At 40.8% G+C, this 24,628-nt stretch overlaps 1 protein-coding gene across 3 annotated transcripts in view; it reads right to left on the bottom strand.

The window, feature by feature from the left end:
• FAM120A (family with sequence similarity 120A) overlaps window positions 1–24,628 on the bottom strand; it is a 104,110-nt gene that overhangs the window by 67,075 nt on the left and 12,407 nt on the right. For all 3 annotated transcript variants that reach the window (XM_029201504.1, XM_029201505.1, XM_029201506.1), the window contains exons 2-3: window positions 16,406–16,652; window positions 12,498–12,580 (exon numbers count right to left, since the gene is read on the bottom strand). In XM_029201504.1, the coding sequence (XP_029057337.1) occupies window positions 12,498–12,580; window positions 16,406–16,652 (330 nt within the window). The remainder of the gene's footprint in view (window positions 1–12,497; window positions 12,581–16,405; window positions 16,653–24,628) is intronic.

The raw sequence follows: 24,628 nt of genomic DNA, 5'->3' as shown, positions 1-24,628 counted from the left end.
CTCCCTGACTTTTGGGGTGTTTAATAGTCCCACAGCCATGACAGGGAGGAAGGCCAGCTGGTGGCAGCCCCAGGAATGAGGAGTCAGGACAGAAACCCTGAGCAGTCCTACCATCGACATTTCCCCCCTGGTGAGCACATTCCACAGGGAAGGGGACAGCCTTGCCTGAGGAGAGTCTGCAATGGCCAGTGGCCTCCAGGCCCTTGGACAACCCCCTCTCTGGGCCTCGACTTTCTGTCTCTAACTACAGTTTGAGACTAGTTGCCCAAAGAATGCGCCCTGGCAGTCTGAAAGCCTAGGGTTACCTCATTATGTTGCATACAGTATGGAAAGGCCGGCCACCGTAGAAGGAGTTTATATATAGAACAAATGACGAATAACGTGGTTAGAACAGAATTTACTGGGTACATAGATGTCCAAAATATGAAAAGGGCTTTCCTCCAGCAGTTGGGAGCTAATGTGGTAGTGCAGGCAGCCTCTCCCAGCGTGTGCACCCTGACACCGGGACACCACAGACGACTGGGCAGCCGCATACTGTCCCATCCCACCTCAAGTGAAAATGACAGAGTCTGTCACTTTGGTTCCCGTGGATATCCTCGTCTTCACTACCCCCACTCCCCACAACACTAAGGCTATAAAATCCTTGAAGTGAGCAGATCCTATAATTAGAGGGCCCCTAAATCCTTCTGAGAGGCTAATGACCACCACCCTGAAACTGCATCCTTTATAATTTCCCATGGCCCGGACTCCTCCCTCACGCCCCACCACCCCTCGTTCCCCCAGCTTCATTCCTAATCCAGCCTTCCAAATCCAACTCAGGGTGAGCACCCACATCTTCCTCTGAGACTGTTGGTGCTACTGCTCCCAAGCTACATCTTGGCTGCTCTTTAAATGCAAGTGATTATAAAAACAAAGTTTCACATAATATCATTGCTGAAGCAGAAGAACCTGATCCACTTCACTGCCATTTGGAAAAGAGCAAAGTGAAAGGATTACAAATCTTGGCAATTTTCAGGAAGAAAGCTAGAAACCTGATTTGATCGACATTCACTTGTCGGTAAGGTATCATTCTAGAAAATAAGAATATGGAGCTGCTCCCCAGGGTCTTGACTTCAAGATGCTCACATTCTTATTGGAGAAAAAATGCTGACCAGACTCCAACAGGGCCCTCAGAGGACACCCTGGAGGACTCAGGGCCCAGCGGGGGAGGGAGAAAGGCTTCTGCATCTTCTGTGGTTCTCAGATTGCAGGCCCTGAGATCCAACCCAGTGCCGTCTTGCAGCCCCCAGACCAACGAAAAGAGTTGTGTGAGGGGGCTCTGGCGGTTTGTTGTAGGAAGCCCTCCAACCACTGAATCACTGAACACATCCTGAGGACTAGTATCTTCTAAAGGAGTCAAGAGTAAGGAAAACATTTAAACACCACAACCGTTATGGCTATGCCTTGAGATTCTTGAAAAGTTATGACGTGTATCCATATCTTGTATACATTTGCCTGAATATAGCTGTGAAAAGGATGCTAAAATGCAATTAATCACAAACAATGCTAAATGTGAGCTCTGCAGGGGGAAACTGTTATGCAGATATACCGAAGGATTTAATGGATTTGAATTTAAGGTATTTAAAGTATTAAGTGTCAACAAAGAAAAATTCCATCACTGTTTTATGAGCAAGGGTCACCAGTAGGCTCACAGGGAAAGGAGGGCAGGCCTGGGCTCCCTCCTGCAGAAGTGTCTGCATCCAGCTGGGGCTGTACTGTCCTGTGATTGAGTTCTTCTAGACTATATGCCACACACTGCTCTCAGCATGCATCACTTCATTTAATCCGCAAAACAATGCTGTGAGGTGTACTCTTAAATGTACTCCCCATTTGACAGAGGAGTTCATTCAGGCACCCATATGAGCCAACGAGGTGAGTAGCTGGGCCACCGCCTGACCTGCAGACTGCACACCTGGCCACCACACTCTGGTCTAGTCGTCTCTAAATTATGCCTCTTTTAGCATTAAATGTCCTTTTCTATGAAATGATGGTAGACGGCGAGTTCCTTTTTCCTCTAACATTCTTATTTAGAATAATTAAAAGTTGGTGGCACAACAGTAGCCCTCCCAACTTTTGTTTTCCCCAACAGATCCGTGAAACCCAAACCCCTGTTGTCGATGAAAGGAGCTACAGAAAGATTTTCAAAAGGAGAGGTATGAAATCAGGCCTGAGTTCCAGACACACGGAGGATGGGCATGAAGGCAGAGGAACAAAGGAGGGAACATTAGCAGCTCCTGTGTAAACCTAAGTAACGATAACACAGGTGGTCGAGAAGGATAGGATCAGCAAGTTGGGAAAGGTCAGATGTAGAGAGTCAGATGCAGAGAGGAGAAGAATCAAAGATAATTCTCAATTTCTAACCTGATGACTGCAGGGACAGTGGTATCACTGGCGGGAAACAAAATACAGGACGATAAACCTATTTAGAGAAGGTGATGACATTTCTAAGTTAGAAACATCAAATTTGGTGCACAGGTGCAGTGCCCAAGTGGAGATGACTTGGTGGACAGTGGAATACACGCTGCGGTTCAGGGAAGGGGTCTCTTGGGAGAAGTACACTGGAGAGTCATCAACATAGCAGTTGAAACCTTAAGGGCAGATGAGATGTGCCAGAAATAAAGTGTGAGGATCACAGCAAGGTACAGAGATGGATCCTAGGGAATGCACATGCAACCAGAGGAAGCCAGCTCACACGAGAGACAAGGAAAGGATGTGGAAATAAGGAATACAGAACAAGGCTGGGGTCTGGGAATCAAGGCAGGAATTTCCCAGAGGGGTGAGGAGAGCAGGATGACTGACAGTGTCAAGTGCTCCAGAGAGGCTGAAAATCATTTGACAAAGCATTTGTCAGAGCCACAGCCTTGGACAAAGACCCAACTGTGTCCACCAGAAATCGGCGGGGAGGGGCGCAGGGGGCGGTGAGGGTGGATTAAGCTGTTGGGGACATTATGGAAGGCTGCCTTCGGGAGATTCGAGGATGAAAAAGAGAGTTAGGAGAATATGGGAGACTAGACCACATTTACAAACTGAGGGCCAACGACCAAAAGAGAGGGGCGTCTACACAGGAGCAAGGAGTTGATTGGACGAAGTAATGCAGGGCTCCCTGGATGTGTTCAGTGACAACAGCTCAAGAATGTCAGGATAGTCTAGTCTCAGGAAGTAAAATGGGCCTGGATGAAGAAGAATGAAAACCGGGGAACGAGAAGCTGAGGACTCTCACCATCCTCAGATAAAGGACCTCTCTGTAAGAGAAAGCGTGAAACTGAAGAGAGGTCTGAAGAGATGATGAATGTTGAAGATAAATATTAAGGAGGATAAAAGGATTAACTGCTGACACTGATAGTTTGGTTGAAGTTGGAGACCATAATTTTAAAAATCAGTTTTACTGAGATATTTTACTTAAAGTAAAATTCATCAATTTTAAGCACATAATTCACTGAGCTCTGATAAATGCATACACTAGTGTAGCCACTGCCATAATTATGAAGTGTAACGTTTCTATCACCTCAAATAGTTCCCTGTGCCCCTTCCCATCATAGCCCTAGGCAACCACTAACCTGCTTTCTATCACCATACTTTTGCCTTTTCCAGGGTTTTACATAAAAGCGATCATATATATTTCTTTGGTGTTTGACATTTCACTTAAGATAATGCTTTTAGGATTCACACATATTATAAGAAAGCAGTTGGTTCCTTTCACTGCTATCAGCATGTCATTGTATGACTGTCCCACAATTTATTCATCCATTCACCAGCTGACTACTGCTTGGTGTGTTTGAGACTACAATGGATAAAGCTGCCAGGACACCCAGGTTCAATTATTTTTGTGAACATAGGATTTCATTTCTCGTGAGTAAATGTCTAGCAGCAGGACTGCTGGGTTATATGGTAGGTATATGTTTAACTTTGTAAGAAACTACCAGACTGTTTTCAAAGTGACCATTCTGGATTCTGCTTCCCAACAGCCACATCTCAGAGCTATGGGTGCTGACACGCACTGACACTTGGCATCATCTGTCTCCTTCATTTGGCCCGTTCCAGTGGTCAGGTAGTGTAGCTCATGATGGCTTTAATTTGCATTCCCTAATTCCATGGAGCATCTCTTTGTGTGCTTACTGAATATTCTGTAAAACGTCTGTTCAAAATTTCACCCATCTTTTTTTGTTGTTGCGTTGTGTATCTTATTGTGTTGTTCTTTACACATTCTGGATACAAGTCCTTTACCAGAGACAATATTCTGCAAATAGCTCCTCTCCCACTGTTGTTGCCTGCTTTTCATTTTCTTAACTAAGAAATCTTTGACTAACTCAAGGTCATAAAGATCCTCCCTTATATTTTCTTCTAGAATAATTTTTATATTCTTTTAATTTTTGCATATGGATATCCAGCTATTGTAAAAACTAACCCTTCCCCATTTAGTTACTTAGGGACTTCTGGTGAAAATAATTAAATATATATATGGGTCTATTTCTGGACTCTGTTCTGCTCCACTGATCTGTTCAACTACCCTTATGTCAGTACCACACTGAGTTGATTATTATACCTTTAAAGTGAGTCTAATACTAAGTCCTTTCACTTTGTTCTTCCTTTTCAACATCTCTGATGCTATTCTAGGTCCTTTGCAATTCCACATGAATTTTTAAATCAGTTTTTCAATTTCTACTTAAAAAAAAGCTTGCTTGGATTTTGATTGGGATGCAGTAAATCTATATAACAACAGAGTCTTTTGAGCCATAAACACGCACATTTCTTCATTTATTTAGATCTTTTTCAAATTAGACCATAAGTTTGCAGTGGCATCCATTAGCTGTGTGGTTCTCAAATCTTCTCTATCTAGGGTGGAGGGGTCTGCTGGGCAGGTGAGATGGAAGAAGGAGCAAGAGAAGGGTGATGTTGGTACAACCAGTTCAAGATGACCCACCAAAAGGTCCAGGCCAGCTAGGGAAGAAAGAAACAGTGAACAAATAAATGGGCAGAAGGCCCCAGGACGTGCAAAAGAGCCAAGTGTCAGCTTATGAGAATACTAAAGATAGAAGCAGTGGAGACAAAAGGGAGAAGGGATATTAAAGTGTACAGTAGGAAATGGAGCTCTTCTGGGAGAAGACCCAGTATATGACTCTGGGCTTAGAAGGCTGCAGTAGAGTAGACACTATTTTACTGGAGACAATATGCAGCCAAGTTGTCTGTGGGTAATCTCCAGGACGCTGACCTTGCCTGAGTCTCAGAAGAGTTATCAAAGGACACCCTTATGAAAGTAAAACAACAACCCACAGAATGGGAGAAAGTGTTTGCAAATTATGTATAAGAGACTTGTATACAGAATATATTTTTTAAAAACTCTTACAACTCATTAATAAAAAATTTAAAAATGGACAAAAGATATGAATAGACATTTATCCAAAAAAGGTAAACAAATGGACAGTGAGCACAGGAAAAGGTGCTCAACATCATTAGTCATCAGAGAAATGCAAATCAAAACCACATCACACCCACTGCAACAGCTAAAAATAAAACAACAGACAATAACAAGTGTTGACAAGGTTGTGGAAAAGTCAGAAACCTCACACATAGCTGGTAAGAGTATAAACAGTATGGCTACTGTGGAAACCAGTCTGGTAGTTCCTCAAAATGTTAGGCATAGAATTACCATATGACCAGCAATTCCAGTCCTAGGTATACACCTGAGAGAAATGAAAATATGTCTACACAAACACTTGTACTTGAATATTCACAGCAGCATCACAAAGCCAAAATGTGGCTGAACAACCTGAATGTCCACTGACTGATGAATGGATTAAACATGGTAGGTATACCCACATGACAGACTATTATTTGGCCATAAAAAGAAAAAACGAAGTGCTGATATATGCTACAGTGGGGATGAACCTTGAAAAAACATTATGCTCAATGAAAGAAGCCAGACACAAGAGGTCATATAATTCCACTTATATGCAATGTCCAGAAGAGGCAAATCCATAGGGGAAAAAGTAGATTAGTGGTTGCCAGAGGATAGGGGAGGGGGAGAAATGGGGAGTGACTGTTAACAGATAAGATACTGGGTTTCTTTTTGAGGTGATGAAAATATTTTAAAATTAGGCAGTGATGATGGTTGCACAAACTCTGTGAAAGCTAAAAACCACTGAATTGTATACTTTAAAGTAGATTTTATGATATGTCATTATATCTCAATAAAACTGTTATAAAAAGAAAATTTAAAAAACACTCTAACCAAGAATGGCAATTTGGAAGTAAACTACCAGCAAACCCCAATTCTGTCACATGTCGTTCTGGACCCAGATTGCGCTAGTCTCAAGAAAAGTGACATCTCCAGTTGAGCCGCCTAGGAGTGCTCAGAGCAGACAGACCACTGGCAAGGTGAGGGGTGTATGTGTGCGCACCCAAGACACAGGGTTGGGAAACTGCCAAAAGAGCCACATTTCCAAGAGAAGTGATCTGTTCCAGTCAGAGTGATGGAGAAGGCCTACTTATAAACAAGGCGGAGATTCTGGACCCACAGGGGAGGAAATATGCTTGACAGTGTCTGCACACATTTTTGAAACTGAGAATATGCCACTTATTTAACATAAAACTAGAAGATTCCAGGTCATGAGAAGAAACAGAGAAAGCAAAAATACCCTAGTAAGCTTCTTTTTGTTTCATTGACCCTATCACTCACCACCCCAGGAATCAGAAGTCGGGCACTATAAACACTCTATCTTTCAGATTGCATTTGGACCGCGAATCTCCCCTCCTCTGGCTAGGTCATGCATTTCAGCTCACTTGGAAGAATTCTGCCCGCAGGCCCAGGGCAGGCCCAGTCCCTCAACAGGAAGGAGCTAAACTGAAAGCAATCCTGTAACACCTAGGGAACACAAACCCTTCCCATGACTCTGTCCCTCCTTCCCAGCAAACTGACCTGTGATCCACCGACAATCTGTAAAACAGAGACAGAAAAGCTATTCTTGAGTCCCAGTGATTTCAGCAGATTCCTCAGAATGCCAAGCTTTCCATCTTCACTTTACTTATTTAATATTTATTTATTTTTGATGTGGACCATTTTTAAAGTCTTTACTGAATTTGTTACAATATTGCTTCTGTTTTATGTTTTGGTTTTTTGGCCCTGAGGCATGCGGGATCTTAGCTCCCTCACCAGGGATTGAACCCACACCCCCTGCATTGGAAGGCGAAGTCTCAACCACTGGACCGCCAGGGAAGTCCCCCATCTTCACTTTAAAACCAAATGGGGACAGGGAAGGAAGCTCTGATGGGAAGATATAAACAAGCAAAAATCTTTTGAGTTCAGTCTTTTATTTTCCATTTAAGGATATCCACATATAAATTTTAAATGAGCAAAGAATAAGACTTCTTACTAAAAGCAAGTTTCCACGACCTAAAAGCTTAAAGCCCAGTACCATGAATCTGTGCACTGAAATTCCAGACTGTTAAGAATGTGCAGCTCACTGAATGCATGATGATGATGACATTATAATATTAGCAGGATGTACATTTAAAAACAATTCTGGAGTACCAAATATCAATCTGTTAAAAGTGGTTCTCTTCCAGGAGTGCAATTATAAATAGCTCTCACTTCCACAATGCATAATGGTTGAATTTTTCAACCTTCCAGGCCCCTAACGTTATTTTCTCTAGAGCCCGAAAAGTCTTTAGATTTTAGGAAGTACTTCTTAGCTCTTATGAAACTACAGGATGACTTTTTGAGAAAGGAATATATTGAGTTAACTTCAATTAACACTAACATGCAAGCAGGAATTCCTTCTTTGGAAGGTCTTAAGTGCCCAAACTGCCACCTCTTGCAATGCCTTAAAACAGCAGTCCCCAACCTTTTTGGCATCAGGGACCGGTTTCCTGGAAGACAATTTTTCCACGGACGGGGAGGGGGATGATTTCAGGATGATTCAAGTGCATTGCTGTTACTGTGCGCTTTATTTCTGTTATTATTACATTTATATAATGAAATAATTATACAACTCACCATAATGCAGAATCAGTGGAAGCCCTGAGCTTGCTTTCCTGCAAATAAGGAGCACACAACCTAGATCCCTAGCACGCGCAGTTCACAGTAGGGTTCGCGCTCCTATGAGAATCTAATGCCGCAGCGGACCTGATATGACGAGGAGCTGAGGCGGTAATGTGAGTGATGGGGAGCGGCTGTAAATACAGTTGAAGCTTCACTCGCTCACCCGCCGCTCATCTCCTGCTGTGTGGCCCGGTTCCTAACAGGCCACAGACCGGTCTGTGGCCCGGGGACTGGGGACCTCTGCCTTAAAAGGTGGAACTCAGAATAATTGAAGCCCATCTTTCTATTCATGCACAATTTATACTCAACTTTCCTTCAAAAAGGATCCCAGAAAGTCTGATCATCAATCTCACTCTAGTAAGCTTGCATAGTACGTTAGATATACCATAAAACTCAAAATGCCTGAAATCATGCTGCTCTTCTCTCTGGCAGCTGGCTCCAGTGTGAAACCCAGACAGGGGCCACGTACGGTGGATATGAAGATCACTGGTTGGCTGGACACTGATCACAGCAGGTACAGCTGCTACCCGCTTCCCCTTCAGGGAAGCCAAGAGAGAGGAGATCCTTTGAGTCCAGGCTTCATCCTGAGGGCCCACTGTGAGCCTTGCCATGTGCCCTGACCTTGGGAATGCTGGGGTTGCATGGACTGCATGGTGAGACATAGATGGCTCTTCTGTCCACCTCCACGTTCCTAGGGACCCTAACATGCTACTCACCCAGAACCAGACTCCCTCCTCCCCGGGGCCAATTGCCACATCCTGTCCCTAAAGACATTGGTAAAAAGGATTACTCAGTGACTTCTGGTGGCATGTAAAAAATATAAAGTTAGAGGTAACTTTGGTAAAACTCTAGGTAAATTTAAAACAAAACGTTCCTAATCTGACCTGACAGACTGCCCTGGTATACAGCTGCCTCAGGGAAAAGATAATGCTGGTAAAGGAAGGTGACTTGGGACTTCCCTGGTGGCACAGTGGTTAAGAATCTGCCTGCTAATGCAGGGCACACGGGTTCAATGCCTGGTCCGGGAAAATCCCACATGACTCAGAGCAACTAAGCCCATGCACCACAACTACTGAGCCCGTGTGCCACAACTACTGAAGCTCACGTGCCTAGAGCCCGTGCTCCACAACAAGAGAAGCCACTGCAATGAGAAGCCCACGCACTACAACGGAAGAGTAGCCCCCACTCACCACAACTAGAGAAAGCCCATGCGCGGCAACGAAGACCCGACACAGCCAAAAATAAATAAAATTAAAAAAAAAAAAAAGGAAGGTGACTAAAAATAAGTGAACCTTAAACACTAAAGACTATTTAAATCAGAAAGAGAGATGTACAAGAGCTAGCACTTAGATCTTTGAGAAGAGGCAGAAGCAAGCAAGGGAGCTTTCAAGGACATATTTTAATTTAATTGGACACATAGAGGGAGATGGAGTTCAAGAGAAACCAGCACCTGCCTGGCCTGGGGCTGATGGGCAGAGCTAGGCCTGGGGGGAGTGGCGGGGGGGAGGCAGTGTGTCAGGGGAGGGGCACACTGCCTGCTTGCCACAATTGGGGTGGTGGTATAGAGAGACCAAAATAGAACCTGATTAGCTGTACAGGAGAACAACACATGTGGGAGGTCTGGGGAGAGGAAAGGCGAGCATAAAACTTGCAAAGCAGCCTGTCCAACGTGAAGGAAATGGTGAAGGGACTCCGGGGCCAGAAGTACTTGGGGCAGGTCATGAATGACTGACGGGGATAAAAACCTGAAATACATGAAACTGAATATGAAGTTTAGGAACACAAAAACCATTAAAATGAATACAATGGTTGAAATGTTGACAGGGCTAAGATTATGGTATTACATGTTAAGGGGTGATCTGAATTTATTAGATAATAAGTTCATATAACACCAACCCTCCGTGAACAATAAACTAGTAGATATGACTTTGGTGAAACACTGGCAAAATAAAGGATGATAAAAGGAATGCTTGAACTTGGGTATGCAAAATCAGATATCCTTAAAAGCTGTGTATACAACATACTGTGTTAAAAAGGAACAAACAAAAATCATAAGGAAGTTTCATAAACAACAACTAACCAAATTTTCAAAAGATGTAGTTAGTTTTATTACTGTGAAAAAGAAGAGACTAAAAAAGCAGATGGGATACAGATAATTCTATACAGTAGTAATGTTTATAAAAAAAAAACCACATTCAATATCCCACAGTCTTTGTTAAAATGATTAAAACGATACTACACACAGAAAACTATGTATAAAAGGTCAAAACATAAAAGTTATGCAATTTTTTAACTCAAAGCTGGACATGCTTTGCTTTTCAGAATGTGACTTTAAAAATCCTACAACTTATCAAGTCACTGAAAAATTATTTTGGACTGCTTCACTATGCCATAAAAACACCCAGCTAATATTTAAAATACACATGATGATAATGCAAAAAAAATCTGATTTGCTTTAAAATAAAAACCAACAAACAATCCTATAAACAACTTTCAGAGAACAATAGAAAAATGTGAACATGGACTTAATATTAAATGACATTAGGGAATTACTGCTAATTTAGTTAATGTGATAATAATAATATAATTAAGAGATTATCCTTATTTTTAGGTGGTGGTGAAATAAACCACAGTTTTCACAGGTGAAGTGTTATGATATCTGCAACTTACTTCCAAATAGTTGAGTTAAAAAACAAACACACACATACAAATATACTTTAGAAGAAACTGTTAAAAACTGTTTAACCAAGATGGTGGATATATGGATAGACATTTTCTATTTCAACTTTTTACATACTTAATATTTTTCTGAACAAACTATTAGGAAAAATACATGATAATGATGTTTGTAACCTATCAATAGTTTGAGTTGGTTTTCCAGTAATTATTCAAACAGCTCCTCACTTCTAACCTCTGATACATGAAAGAAGGCAAGCTCAATTTAGATATATGTATATGGTCTGGGATCCTGGGAGCCTCTCACCCCTGCTACTCAAAACTCTACAAACCTTCTAAAAAACAAGCCTTCATTCTGTCTCAACTTATAAAAGCATGCTGCTTAATGAACCTAACGAGCACAATACTTCTGAGTCCACCTGATTTCGGACTATACTTTTCCCATTCTGCAATTCAATAATGGTATCACCAGGAGCTTGGAATCAAGATTACAAATTGTAGCACTCTGTAAATGAAAACACACATGAAGAACACTCTGGCCGATAGCAAAGAGAAAGCTGTTCCCCTTCAAGGACAAAAAAGCAAAAGAAAACAAGTAATTTCTACCAAGAGGAGAAAAACTGACTTTTGAACAGAAGTTGAAAAGCCCCATACAAAGAACTGTTAGGATAAAAAGGAAAACATCAGGACCCATCAATAAGAAATGGAAAAGAAAGGGGATTCTAGGCAGCAAGTAACAAGATGAAGGAGGCAGGAAAGGAATGCCGCTTGAACTTGCAAGTATCACAAAAGCTCACTATAAGCTAAAACACAAAAACTCCAATTTGGAGGGCAATTCTGACAACAGGAAAAAGTGCATTCAGAAACCATTCCATGCAACCTCCCTATTACTATGAGGAACTGAGGCCCAGGCTGCCAGCCAGTGTAGGTCCCGACTTCCCAGCTCCCCACCTAACAAGTGGCAGCTATGATCACAACACTAAAAAGCAGAGAACACCAGAGCCACTTTACCCAGCAAAGGGAATACGGAAAATCACAGGAAGCCACTAACAAGTACAACTCCAAGTTCCCTAGTGGCCCATACCAATTTCACGACTGTGTTCACATCAAACCGTAAACCTTCGCACTCTAGAAAATCAAAGTTAAGAGAATCTTCTTGGATGTTCATTACTTTCACAAACAGGAAGGGAAGAAAAATAAGAAAATAAATATTAACAAAATAGTACAAATGGACCACTTCTCTAATGAACTTGGGTCTCCTCCATCATTCAAAAAGCATTAAAACTAAAAAAAAAAAAAAAAAAAAAAAAAAAGCATTAAAACGGTTAATAGATTTTTATAATATTTAAAAATTAGTAAGAAAATTATGAAACTTATCAAACTATGCTAAGATGTTGATCTAACAGAAGATGATATTATCTATTGAAAAAAATTAATATTTGTAGGTAAGAAAATTAATACATAAAAACTTTAGCTAAAAAATTTCCACCTATCTAGGTATACGGCATGAAGAATTCCTCTAAGGGAATTTTTAAGGATATTTATATATTTCCCTAAAATATAGGTGCTGGGAACAAGATAAGGCAGGTTGTTTGTTTTTTAAGGCAACACAGATTCTGAAGTTAGGGGGAAGCAGGATATTGCTAATTTTGTGGTATATTTCCTTCTACAATAAAGAAGCATTATTTATATTATGAAAGTAATATCAAAATCAACAAATGTTGGAAATGAAATGAATATGTACCTTAAGTGAGGCTAGTGGATGTTCTGGACCAAGTAAACTCCAATGAAAGGAAGCCAGATCTTCATCAGGTAGAATGTGATTTCCTGGAATACAAACAGGGATACCATAAAAGCCATCATCATGAGTGACACAGGGGAAACTTAGTATCATTGCATGTTATAATTTGTAGATTATCTTTGTTAGTTTCAGACTTTGTAATATGACTTCTTAGGACCACCTCATTTGATACACCACATAAAACTTCCACACAGAAATTGAGAATATTTCTTCATCTTTTAATACAAAGCAACATACAGCAGACAGACTTCTTGCAGCTGCCTCAAGCACAACGTGAATTTCCAGTAGAGGCTCAACAGCATTCAAACTGAATAAACTGCATAAAAACCTAAGTAATTCCCCAGCACAGTATTAAGGTCAGTCTGATAATGCCAGATGCCAAATGTCAATTTGAAACAACTTTTCATTTGTTTATGAGAGACTATGGTTCAAACTGCGTTCTGTGAAGTAGGTTCAACAGCAGAGGCAGAATCTATAGTTATAAAATCTAAGGAAGCTTAAGTGACAATGTTTGCTGCCTGTGACATGGATCAACACCCTCCTCCCATAATTTCCAGCACCACGCACAAATAGATGTACAAAGCGCAGACTACAACAAGTGCCGTCAAGAAGTGCCAATCAGCTCTATGCACTATCACCAGGGCTGTGTCACAAATAAGAAGTGTATTCAGCTGAGAAACTACATTTTGCAGGGAACATTCTCCCTTCAGTGTAGTGCTTGCATGCCTGATACGCTAACATCTTTGGTTTGTTAGTGGTCTTGATACAATTTAGAAGCAGTAACTTCCTAAATCTGTAATTTTTCTATTATGATTTATTCACCTCCACACTAAGCAGATTCATTTATCAGCTGCTAACAGAAAACAAAACAAGGTGAGTTCATTTACAATACTGCTAATCATAATACTCTAAACACACAAATACATGACACAGACGTACCAAACTGTCATTACGTCCAGAAGAGCAAAGTTAAGTCCTAACTGTCCAGTTACCGAGTTTTGTACTGCTTTCCTCGGCTCATGGAATGTATAGAACTTTACTGTGAGGTAAGTATTAAGTATCTGAGATTTGTTTTTGAAGCTTCTATCTGAAAAGATATTAAGCCAATTCCAACATCAAGAATAGTCTGTTAGGGCTTCCCTGGTGGCGCAGTGGTTGGGAGTCCACCTTCCGATGCAGGGGACACGGGTTCGTGCCCCGGTCTGGAGGATCTCGCATGCCGCGGAGCGGCTGGGCCCGTGGGCCATGGCCGCTGGGCCTGCGCGTCCGGAGCCTGTGCTCCGCAGCGGGAGAGGCCACAATGGTGAGAGGCCCGCGTACCGCAAAAAAAAAAAAAGAATAGTCTGTTAAATACCATATGCTAACACATATATATGGAATCTAAAAAAAAAAAAAGGTTATGAAGAACCTAGGGGCAGGACAGGAATAAAGACGCAGATGTAGAGAATGGACTTGAGCACACGGGGAGGGGGAAGGGCAAGCTGGGACAAAGTGAGAGAGTGGCATGGACATATATACACTGCCAAATGTAAAATAGATAGCTAGTGGGAAGCAGCCACATAGCACAGCGAGATCAGCTCAGTGCTTTATGACCACCTAGAGGGGTGGGATAGGGAGGGTGGGAGGGAGATGCAAGAGGGAGGAGATGTGGGGATATATGTATATCACTGATTCACTTTGTTATAAAGCAGAAACTAACACAACATTGTAAAGCAATTATACTCCAATACAGATGTAAAAAAAAAAAAGAATAGTCTGTTAAAACTTGGGTCAAATACTTAAATGAGTATTTCACTCAACCTTTCTAAAACAAAACATCTTATATAGCTATACTTTCTATTACAAAAAAGGAGAAATTATACTTTCTATTAAAAAAAGGAAAAATAATCTTTCTTATTTGAGGATGTTGAAACTTTTACACAAAATCTAAACTAAAAATGTTCACCCAATTAAGCGTTTATCTATAACTTGCCTAAATTTTCTGAAGAAATTCCAAGCCTTAATTTATTACTAAATTATTCACATTACTATTGTTTTTCATTTCTTTTACTATTTCACAAAATAAGTTAGCTAGAAAAGTATTAGTTGGCATTATCTTCCAAGAAATTTATTCAATGTTTCCTTAAATAAGATAAACAAATATCCTTCCCAAATTAGTTAAGGCATCCATATTCTAAAAGCATACAATTTTCCCATTCATGTAAAGTCAATTGTGGTAACATTTAAGTAAATATGAAACTTTTCATAATGTGCCCATCCACTCCATCAATTTTTAACATTTGAGGAAATATCCTTTTATATTTTAATGTCTGAAAATATGAAAGTACTACATACATTTAGAAATTAGGTTTTAATCCTCCAAATCCCAAGTCACAAGAGTTCACTAAGAAAATGGACAGAAAATAGCCAAGTACTAACTTAAAGACATGTATTTGAGATTAGATCCAAATAAAGACAACTTGTAAAATCAGAATTTTTTTGATTGATTTGTAGCTATACAGTTTGAAATGTTATCACCAAATAATATGTGAAAAATTATGGCTGTCTCACTATAATTTCTAGTTGTATAAAACTTTTTTGGAATGTTTATAAAAAAATCTGATAATTAGGAATTTCTAAAAATAACCCACAATATAATCCCCCTCTTAAACATGACCAGATCAGGCTGCTAAGCACTACAGAACAGAAATTGAGAGAGTACAATAAGATCGCACTTTTCTGGAGACCACATATCTTTCAAAAAGGGCCTGTGTGTCCCAAACAGCCCTCAATCCCATCACTGAAATTCATTTTTTTTTTTACTCACAGGAGGGCTTTGCTCAGAACACATTTACTTATACTGTGGACATAATTTTTACAAACTCTGAGCAAACTAGAGCCGGATATTCAAGTAGCTAGAAACATGTACATTCCAAGCACAAGAAAGGGAAGTGGACAGAAAAGAAAGAAATAACTATAAACTACAGACATAAAGTGATAAATAAATATATTACCTATTGCCAAGTTATTTTTAAGAGAAAGAAATTAATATATAAAATCTTAGTTGAAACCAGATTTCATCCTTTCTAGGTATTCAGCATAAGGAATTCCTCCAAGGGAGTGTTTTTTTTTTTTTCTTTTTTTTTTGTAGTACACAGGCCTCTCACTGTTGTGGCCTCTCCCGTTGCGGAGCACAGACTCCAGACGCGCAAGCTCAGCGGCCATGGCTCACGGGCCCCGCCACTCCACGGCACGTGGGATCTTCCCAGACCGGGGCACGAACCCGTGTCCCGTGCATTGGCAGGCGGACTCTCAACCACTGTGCCACCAGGGAAGCCCCCTCCAACGGAGTTTTTCAAGACATGTATACATTTACTTAAGATGCAGGCACTGGAAACAAGGTAACGTAGTTTATTTTTGTTGTTTTCCTTTTAAAGTAATGAGAATCCTGAAAATGAGGGGGAAATATGACAGTGCTAACTTCACAGCATATTTTCTTCTATAATAAACATAATTTGTGCCAAAGGTTTAAATGTTTAATTTTCATAAGTGAGACTGTGTTAACATTTGTGATTTTTAAATGTTATTTTCCCCAAACTTTAAGGGCATTTTTTTTCACAAAATTAGTTTATCGGCCTAAATGGAACAATACATAAACAAACACTTAAGAACAAATGAAGCACATTTTCAGTGACACCAGAAAATAATGAGTAAAGAATGTTACTGAGAAGCCCAGCCCATTCCCTGTTTTTTTTAAATTTAAGTAAGATACAATCCCAAACATTCTAGCATTGAAATTAAAAAAAAACAACAACAGTATGTCCCGAGTACAGAACTCCTTTATAAAATGAATTTTCACACTGCCCACCTACCTAACAGAGCAGCAAAGATAGGGAAGCGGTTTGGGTTCAGGTCCAGCTGCTTGGCAACCTCGTGCATCAGATATTGGCTTGTGGTGAGACTTTTCCCATTCCGGCTCAGTTTTAGGGCATGGGCACTGAAATAGTAGGGGATGTTGCACAGGGCATAATCAGAGTCGTATGCAACTAAGCCGTGGAAGCCGTTTTCTCTGCAGAAACCGATCACTTCTTGATGATGATCCTCGATGCTCTGTGCAACCTGTGCAAGGGAGAAGACCACTTCGTCAGAGGCCAGGCACCACTTCAGCACGTGCTCAATACACAGACATATCTGTACAGAATCTGTAAATTCCAGATATGGAAGATATGCAAGAGAGCCAAGCAGTCAAAACTAACAATCATAAAGTATGCAGCACATTGCTCAAATAAGAAATTTCAGTGGGAAATAATCTCCTGGTCAGTAACTTACGATCCTATCCAGACTGCAAATTAACTTTCAATTTCTTATCAAGTTCAAAGATCACCCTGTTTAAAAATACCCAATCCCAGGTGGCCCCTGTGACAGTATTTTGAAGGAAAAGAGACAGAAGAGGAAAATAAAGAAGTGTAAAGGACGGAGACAGAAAGAAGCCAGCCACTCTCAGTGAAAACAAAATAATTTCTTCAAAGTAAGTCAAAGCAAATAGGTGAAATAACCAGAAGGATTAAAAAAAAAAAAAAGCCAAGTATTATCCATCACCTACCTACTAGTTACTATAGACCCTGAAGCATTCAGCATATGGGTAATAATAAGAATGAACATGTTTACCCCCAAATAATTGTCACTCGTTTATTCTGTGCAAAGGACCAGGCCTGGAGGTATGGCACCAGGTTCAGGACAACTGTGAAGGCTAGGTCTAAATTTACTGCCTTTTTAGTGATGAAAACTACAAGCTGAAGCTTCTTTACTTCTACTGGCTCTCCCATTGTGAAAGGTCAACCCCATCTATCTCAGGTGTCTGTCACATACTAAAGAGGGTAGAGAAGCAATGCCCACAGGAAAGCAAAAAGCCCCCAGAATTTCTCTATTCCAAAAAACATACCAAAGGGCATTGAAAAACATTTTCCTAAAATTATATATATAAAGTCAAAGACAATTCCTCTCCTGCTGTTACCCACACTCATTAAACCAACTAAAATTTGGCAGGTTTTTTCCCCCCCTACAATGGATAAAGGTATTTTAGAAAACAGAATTTTAAACTTAATTGGGTGACTCAGCTGTGGAAAATTAACTCTCCATAGAGCCCTAAAGGTAAAAAACAAGTGAGTGCCCTTAAACATAAATTTCTAGAACTACACTGCACGATCTGTGGCTATATTGAATTAAAATTTAAAATACATTAAAAATTAAGTTCAAGTGTTCAATGGTCACCTACTAGATGGACATCATTGTAGAGTTACTCATTTCTCACTGACTTTCAGCAAATTTTGTTAGAAAGTTAGTTATAATGAAATCTCAGCGGCAAAGCAGTCCTTTTAAAGATGCATATTTAAAGGAAAAATAATTTTTTGCATTCTCTTAATAAGTATTTTGATAAAAATATTTTGCTTTACAAAGAAAACAATAACAACATACAATTAGTCAATTACTCTTCTGTCTTAGAATAGGATGATGCTGTTTTATCTCAATCTAAAAAGAGTACTTTCACTAAAATAGAAAACTACAGTTAAAATTTATTTTAATTAGCCCAGCTTCATCTAGAAATGATAATCTCCAAGTCCATGCTCTCTACCTCAAATCACTTTATTACATAAAACTTTATATTTACAGCAATGTCTTAAGGCATTTAAAAATCACCAGCAATTCCTGCTTTCCAGACATCTTTAATATTGTCTGCACAATCTTCCTAAGAGGCCCTGAAATGAAGAGAGATTGTGAGTTACCACCCCCTCGCTCCAGGCCCCTCAGAGGAGTTCTAGAAAAGGCAGCATGGCTGCTTGCTTCATAGAGCCAGATATCCTGTAGAGGAGATGGGGCAAAATTAAATGTATGAGTTGAGTACTGTACAAGCTATATTTTGCAAGAGAGTTTGTTAACCTATTCTTCCAGGAAACTGAGGCTGCCAGCAGTTCAGAACCTAGCTCTGCCCAACTCCAGGACAAGAGCGGTCCAGAGACTCATCCTCCCTGAGCACCCACTCTCTGCATGCCTCACAACGTTACCTCATTACCCTCACAACAACCCTTGGAGGGGAAAGAAGGAGGTAGCCCTGTGTGGTCACTCAGTGGGGTGTTCAAGCAGGGGAACAGCAGGTATGCTGACTCAGAGCTGAGTGTGGCGTCTGCAGCCTCATCCCAGAGACCCAGGGGAAAGCAGCAGGCAATGGAGTCAGAGCAGGCAGGGACAGATCTAATCTGGCAGGTTTTCAAGGAAGGCTGTGGGCATTGTAAAACAACAGGCAATATATTTCCAGAGCTGTAAAGCACTCATACTCTTTGACTCTGGAGCAATCTTACGCCAGGAAATAGAGCCTAAGAAAGCAACGTATCTGATAAAAAACGTTGGGAGCGTAAAAAGGGTGAGGGTAGCCTTCCATGGGAAAAACAAGTTAACATTAAGGAGCTGGGTAAACACAGCAACTACACAATGTTGTGGAGAAACTTGAGAAAAGCTTAGAATAAAATATTAAACAAAACCATTTCAGAATACAATATCCGCTACATACAACCACATAAAACTGCACCTGTGGAAAAAGACTGAAAGGGAGTAAGCAAAAACTAACACAGTTGTGCAGGGTGGCACAATTATACTTAAAAAAAAAAGAAAGAAAAAAAACTTTATTATTATTTTTAACATCTTTATTGCAGTATAATTGTTTTACAATGGTGTTAGTTTCTGCTTTATAACAAAGTGAATCAGCTATACGTATACATATATCCCCATATCCCCTCCCTCTCCCACCCCTCTAGGTGGTCACAAAGCACCGAGCTGATCCCCCTGTGTTATGCGGCTGCTTCCCACTAGCTATCTATTTTACATTTGGGAGTGTATATATGTCCATGCCACTCTCTCACTTTGTCCCAGCTTACCCTTCCCCCTCCCCGTGTCCTGAAGTCCATTCTCTACGTCTGCGTCTTCATTCCTGTCCTGTCATTAGGTTCTTCAGAGCCATTTTTTTTTTAAGATTCCATATATACGTGTTAGCATACGGTATTTGCTTTTCTCTTTCTGACTTACTTCACTCTGTATGACAGACTCTAGGTCCATCCACCTTACTACAAATTACTCAGTTTTGTTTCTCTTTATCCCTGAGTAATATTCCATTGTATATATGTGCCACATCTTCTTTATCCATTCATCTGTTGATGGACACTTAGGTTGCTTCCACATCCTGGCTATTGTAAATAGTGCTGCAATGAACATTGTGGTACATGACTCTTTTTGAATTATGGTAGAAGAAAAACTTTTTTAAAGGAAAAAAATCTAATAAAAAGTTGAAACAGCCCTCATATACACCACGCCCACACTGGCCACCTCTATGCCACCGCACTGGGGGCAAATACTCCTCCTTTCACATCCATCTCCTGCCAGACAAGGCACGCAATTTGCTCATCTACATATCAAGGGTCTAGCTTGGTGCCTGGCACACAGTAAAAACTATTTATGAAATGAAAAACTCTGGGAGTCCCAGTTCAGGGGCCCCAAACAGTCTTTAAATTATCTATAAAGATTACTATAAACTCTAAACAGTAGAAACCAACAGCCAGTAGAGCCTTATAGAGCAGTTTCATCTATCTCTGGGGAGTGGAATGTAGCGCTTTCCACAGTCACCTCCTTCCACTGACCCTTCCCCAAACACAATTTCTCATTCATTCAGAACACTTGGTTTCAGCCTGGCATTAATAAGCAAAGTGAATGAACTATTAATAATTCACTACAAGACTAATTTGCAAATGTTAACAATATCTTAATCCTCCCCCAAAGCACACCTAACATTAAACAAATAATTGTCTGCTAGAATTAATCTCCTAAAACAAAAGATAAAGGAACTCTGCCCTTAAGTAAGCACAGACTTCAAATCTAAAGCAAGGTGTATAACTGAATCACTTTGCTGTACACCAGAAACTAACACATTGTGTTAGTTCAATCAACTATACTTCAATTAAAAAATAATAATAATAATAAAGCAAGGTGGAGCAATCTGTGCCCCTTGTCATGCTCATCTTTCCTATCTCAGGTACCCTGAGTGATATGGATGGCGAGGAGAACCAAAATGTCCAGGTTCCAGTTCTGGCTTGATGTCCAACCTGCCTAGCTTGGAATGTAAAATTAATGAATCTTTAAGATTCTTTCAACTTCTGAAATTCTAGTATTCTTCCCCACTGGTTAAAATCCATTTTGCCTTTATCTGAGGAAGGCTACATGGCATTAAAAACCACAAGGTAACAGACATGCAATCCTTTCCAACAAGTGAACAATGGAAGTGTGGTGTAGCAGTTACTCAATTAGGGAAATAAAAACCCCACAAAACACCTAAATGAAAGAGTCTGGCTGATGGATACATGACTCTGCATTTGTACAAGCTCACATCATTGTACATATCATACAAAGGATAAACTTTAATATACACAACTTAAAAAAAAAAATCAGCCAGCAGTCAGGGATGGTAGGCCAGAATGCAAACTGACAAATGTATCGAATTGTATTATAAACCGTCTGTCACAGGGGTGCCAATGAACAACTCTGAAATCACTTTCACATGTGTTAAGGTTGGGGTAAATGGATGGTAGATGACCTCAGTGTCTCCCTATCAGAGAACGGGCTTACAAATGTGCAAAGGGAGGAGGCTAGCATGACCCTGTAGTGTTGGGTTAGCCATGGAGATGTCCGTAAGAACCCACAAGTAGATGACAACACAGACAGACAGGCACAGAAATCATTAGAGGGTAAGTGTGTGCACGTGGATTAGTCTATAAACACACACATGTATCTCCCAGGTGTCAGCAGAGAACCTAGAAGCAGCAACACCCCAGGAGAAAGAACATCTGTACCCCGATCTGGTTTCTAAATACCATTCTCCACTAAAAGGCATGACACTGAGCAGACGCCCAGTAGATATACGGAAGGAGGGCACTGCCCCTCTGGAGCATTCTCCCCAAATCACAAGAAAATATCAGACAGCCCAAACTGGAGGCCAACCTACCAAATGCCTGATCAGTTCTCCAAAAGTGTCAAGGTCACCACAGAGACAAGCAGAGGCTGAGAAGCTGTCCCAGATCAGAGATCAGTAAGTAGACAAGACGCCTAAAGGCAACAGGGAATCCAAAAAGGATACAGGTAGAAAATGGAAGAAATCTGAATGAAATACATAATGCAGTTAATGGTACTGTACCAATGCTAATTTCTTAGTTGTAACAGTTGTACTAGCTCATAGGATGCTAAGATGCATGAAAGCTGAGTGAAGGATATTCAGGAACTCTCTGTACTATTTTTGCAACTTTTCTATAAACCCCAAATTATTCCCAAGTAAGAAGTTTATTTTAAAAAGAAAAACAAAAACAAAAAACACAATAGTCTACAAAAGCGGTCCCCAACCTTTTTGGCACCAGGGACCAGTTTCCTGGAAGACAATTTTTCCACAGATTGGAGGCGGCGGTGGGGGGAAGGAATGGTTTTGGGATGATTCAAGTGCATTACATTTATTGTGCACTTGATTTCTATTATTATTACATTGTAATATATAATGAAATAATTATACAACTCACCATAATGCAGAATCAGTGGGAGCCCTGGGCTTCCTTTCACTTGCCACTCACTGATAAGAGTTTTGATATGAGTCTGCAAGCAACTGATTTATTATGGTCTCTGTGCAGTCAAACCTCTCTGCTAATGATAATCTGTATTTGCAGCCACTCCCCAGAGCTGGCATCACCGCCTCAGCTCCACCTCAGATCATCAAGCTTTAGATTCTCATAAGGAGCACACAACCTACATCCCTCACATGCGCAGCTCACAGTAGGGTTCGCACTCCTATAAGAATCAAATGCCGCAGGTGATCTGACAGCAGGCAGAGCTCAGGCAGTAATGCGAGCCATGGAAAGCAGTTGTAAATACAGATGAAGCTTCTGCTCACTCATCCGCTGCTCACCTCCTGCTGTGCGGCCTGGTTCCTAACAGGCCATGGACCGGTACCAGTCCGTAGCCCAGGGGTTGGGGACCCCTGGTCTACAAGACACTAACTGAGAGACTGTTTTAAGCTATTTCATCATGTGAACAAAGCACTGAAAGGCCTGACAGGCAAAGTCTCCGAGAGTCTATCATGTGAAAACACAACTCTCCCCAGACAGTCCAACTAACGGAAGTAGGAAAGCCCACCACAGACGGCATAAACCTATGAATGAAAGAATAAAGTCCAACAACCAAGAATACCTGTAAGAGGCCCACTGAACAATTCCTCAAGACTTATGTCAAAGAGCCTGGTAGAGTCAGGGGCAAAGAATTGGATGCGGTGCAGAGGAGGCTCGATGCAAGGTTTGGGTGGGGATAGGAAAACGCCTGGATTGCATCAAAACAGAACCTGAGAGGTAGTTATTTAATTAAAAAAAAAATTAAATTCCAGAGGTTAAGCTTCTAGGAATCAGGGTCTAACAGGGTATCGCTGTTCTTTCTCCTTTCAGTGTGTCTTTCTTCTGGTCTGAATGCCTTTCACTCCTGTTTCCCATCTCTTCTACTCACCCTATTCCCCGTGTTCTGTTTCTCCAACTCCCTGGCCTTCCAGCTCCTGGCTCAGACTGGGCACATTATGCTTAATGAAAATGGTATGTCTAGTTCTTAATTCTTAGTTTAGAAATGAGTAAAAACTATGAAATACAATGTTGGGAAGATTATTTCAATTTGAATTCCCAAAGAGTATAAAGCAAGCTAAAAAATTAAGCCGAGACCTATCTACTCACAGGTGATAAAGAAAGGGTTAAGGCCTCCTATGAGAGCCAGCCAGACTTGGAATTATGCATAGCCTCCTCACAGAAAACCACAGGCTAGTAACCAAAGACCGCCTACCACCTTAAAGGCACTAGGCCTTGACTGATTTTTGCCATGGCTGCCATCACCACTGCATCAAAATGCAACTTCAGATCAAGGGAGTGAAACCATAGAGCTCCTGAGTACAGTGCACAGAGCATTCAATGTTTACTATTTTTTTTAATATATAAATTTATTTATTTTATTTTTTTATTTTTGGCTGTGTTGGGTCTTCGTTGCTGTGAGCGGGCTTTCTCTAGTTGCGGTGAGCAGGGGCTACTCTTTGTTGCGGTGCGCGGGCTTCTCATTGCTGTGGCTTCTCTTTTTGCGGAGCACGGGCTCTAGGCGCGCAGGCTTCAGCAGTTGTGGCACGTGGGCTCAGTAGTTGTGGCTTGCGGGCTCTAGAGCTCAGGCTCAATAGTTGTGGTGCACGGGCTTAGTTGCTCCGCGGCATGTGGGATCTTCTCGGGCCAGGGCTTGAACCTGTGTCCCTTGCACTGGCAGGCAGATTCTTAAGCACTGCGCCACCAGGGAAGCCCACTTGATACGTGCTTTGGTAGCCACAACTAGGCTGGGAACCACCAAACACCTCGCCTCACCTCTCCACCCATCCGTCACGAAGAAACATGGTGTATGCAATCAGTGTTGAAGATCTTCAGTAGCTGGCAAAACGCCCCATTTTTGGTCCCAATGAAGTATTTTGTATTTAGCTAGGGATAATTTTATGTAACTATATATTTGCCACAGAATCCTAGGTAAATCTTTTTATCTCAATAGTTTTAAGTTCCATCATTAAAAAGGCAGATACCTCAAAATTCAGTATTTTTTACAAAGAATAATGACTAAAAAATTCTCAAGCTTACTTTGTGAATGTAATTATTTATTAATGCTGAAAGCAGCTATGGGCAAAGTCCTATAAGAATGAAAATGTGACACCGTTACTTACTCCTAATCTCCAGTGAAGAAGCACTTGTACAGTGAGGTTTTGTGTCTCTGGCATCAGGTGAACTCCACTGCCTACTTTAATACTTTCTGTACTTCCATTTCTTCATCTGCAAAAATAATAGTACTCTCCTACCTCATAGGGTAGCTGTGATGATTAAATGAGTTACTACATGTAAACAGCTCAGAATCATTCATAAATAATAAGCACTTGATAAATGTCAGGTACTATTTATTTTTAAGTAAGCTATGTGAGAAAGGATCTACTTCTTCATACTTTTCATGCAGGACCT

This window comes from Monodon monoceros, unplaced genomic scaffold (genome assembly GCF_005190385.1).
Source record: "Monodon monoceros isolate NGI ecotype Baffin Bay Population unplaced genomic scaffold, NGI_Narwhal_1 Super_Scaffold_5, whole genome shotgun sequence".
In the NCBI taxonomy this organism is placed as follows: domain Eukaryota; kingdom Metazoa; phylum Chordata; class Mammalia; order Artiodactyla; family Monodontidae; genus Monodon; species Monodon monoceros.
Note: the sequence above shows the minus strand (reverse complement) of the source record. Positions and strands in the feature narration are given on the sequence as shown.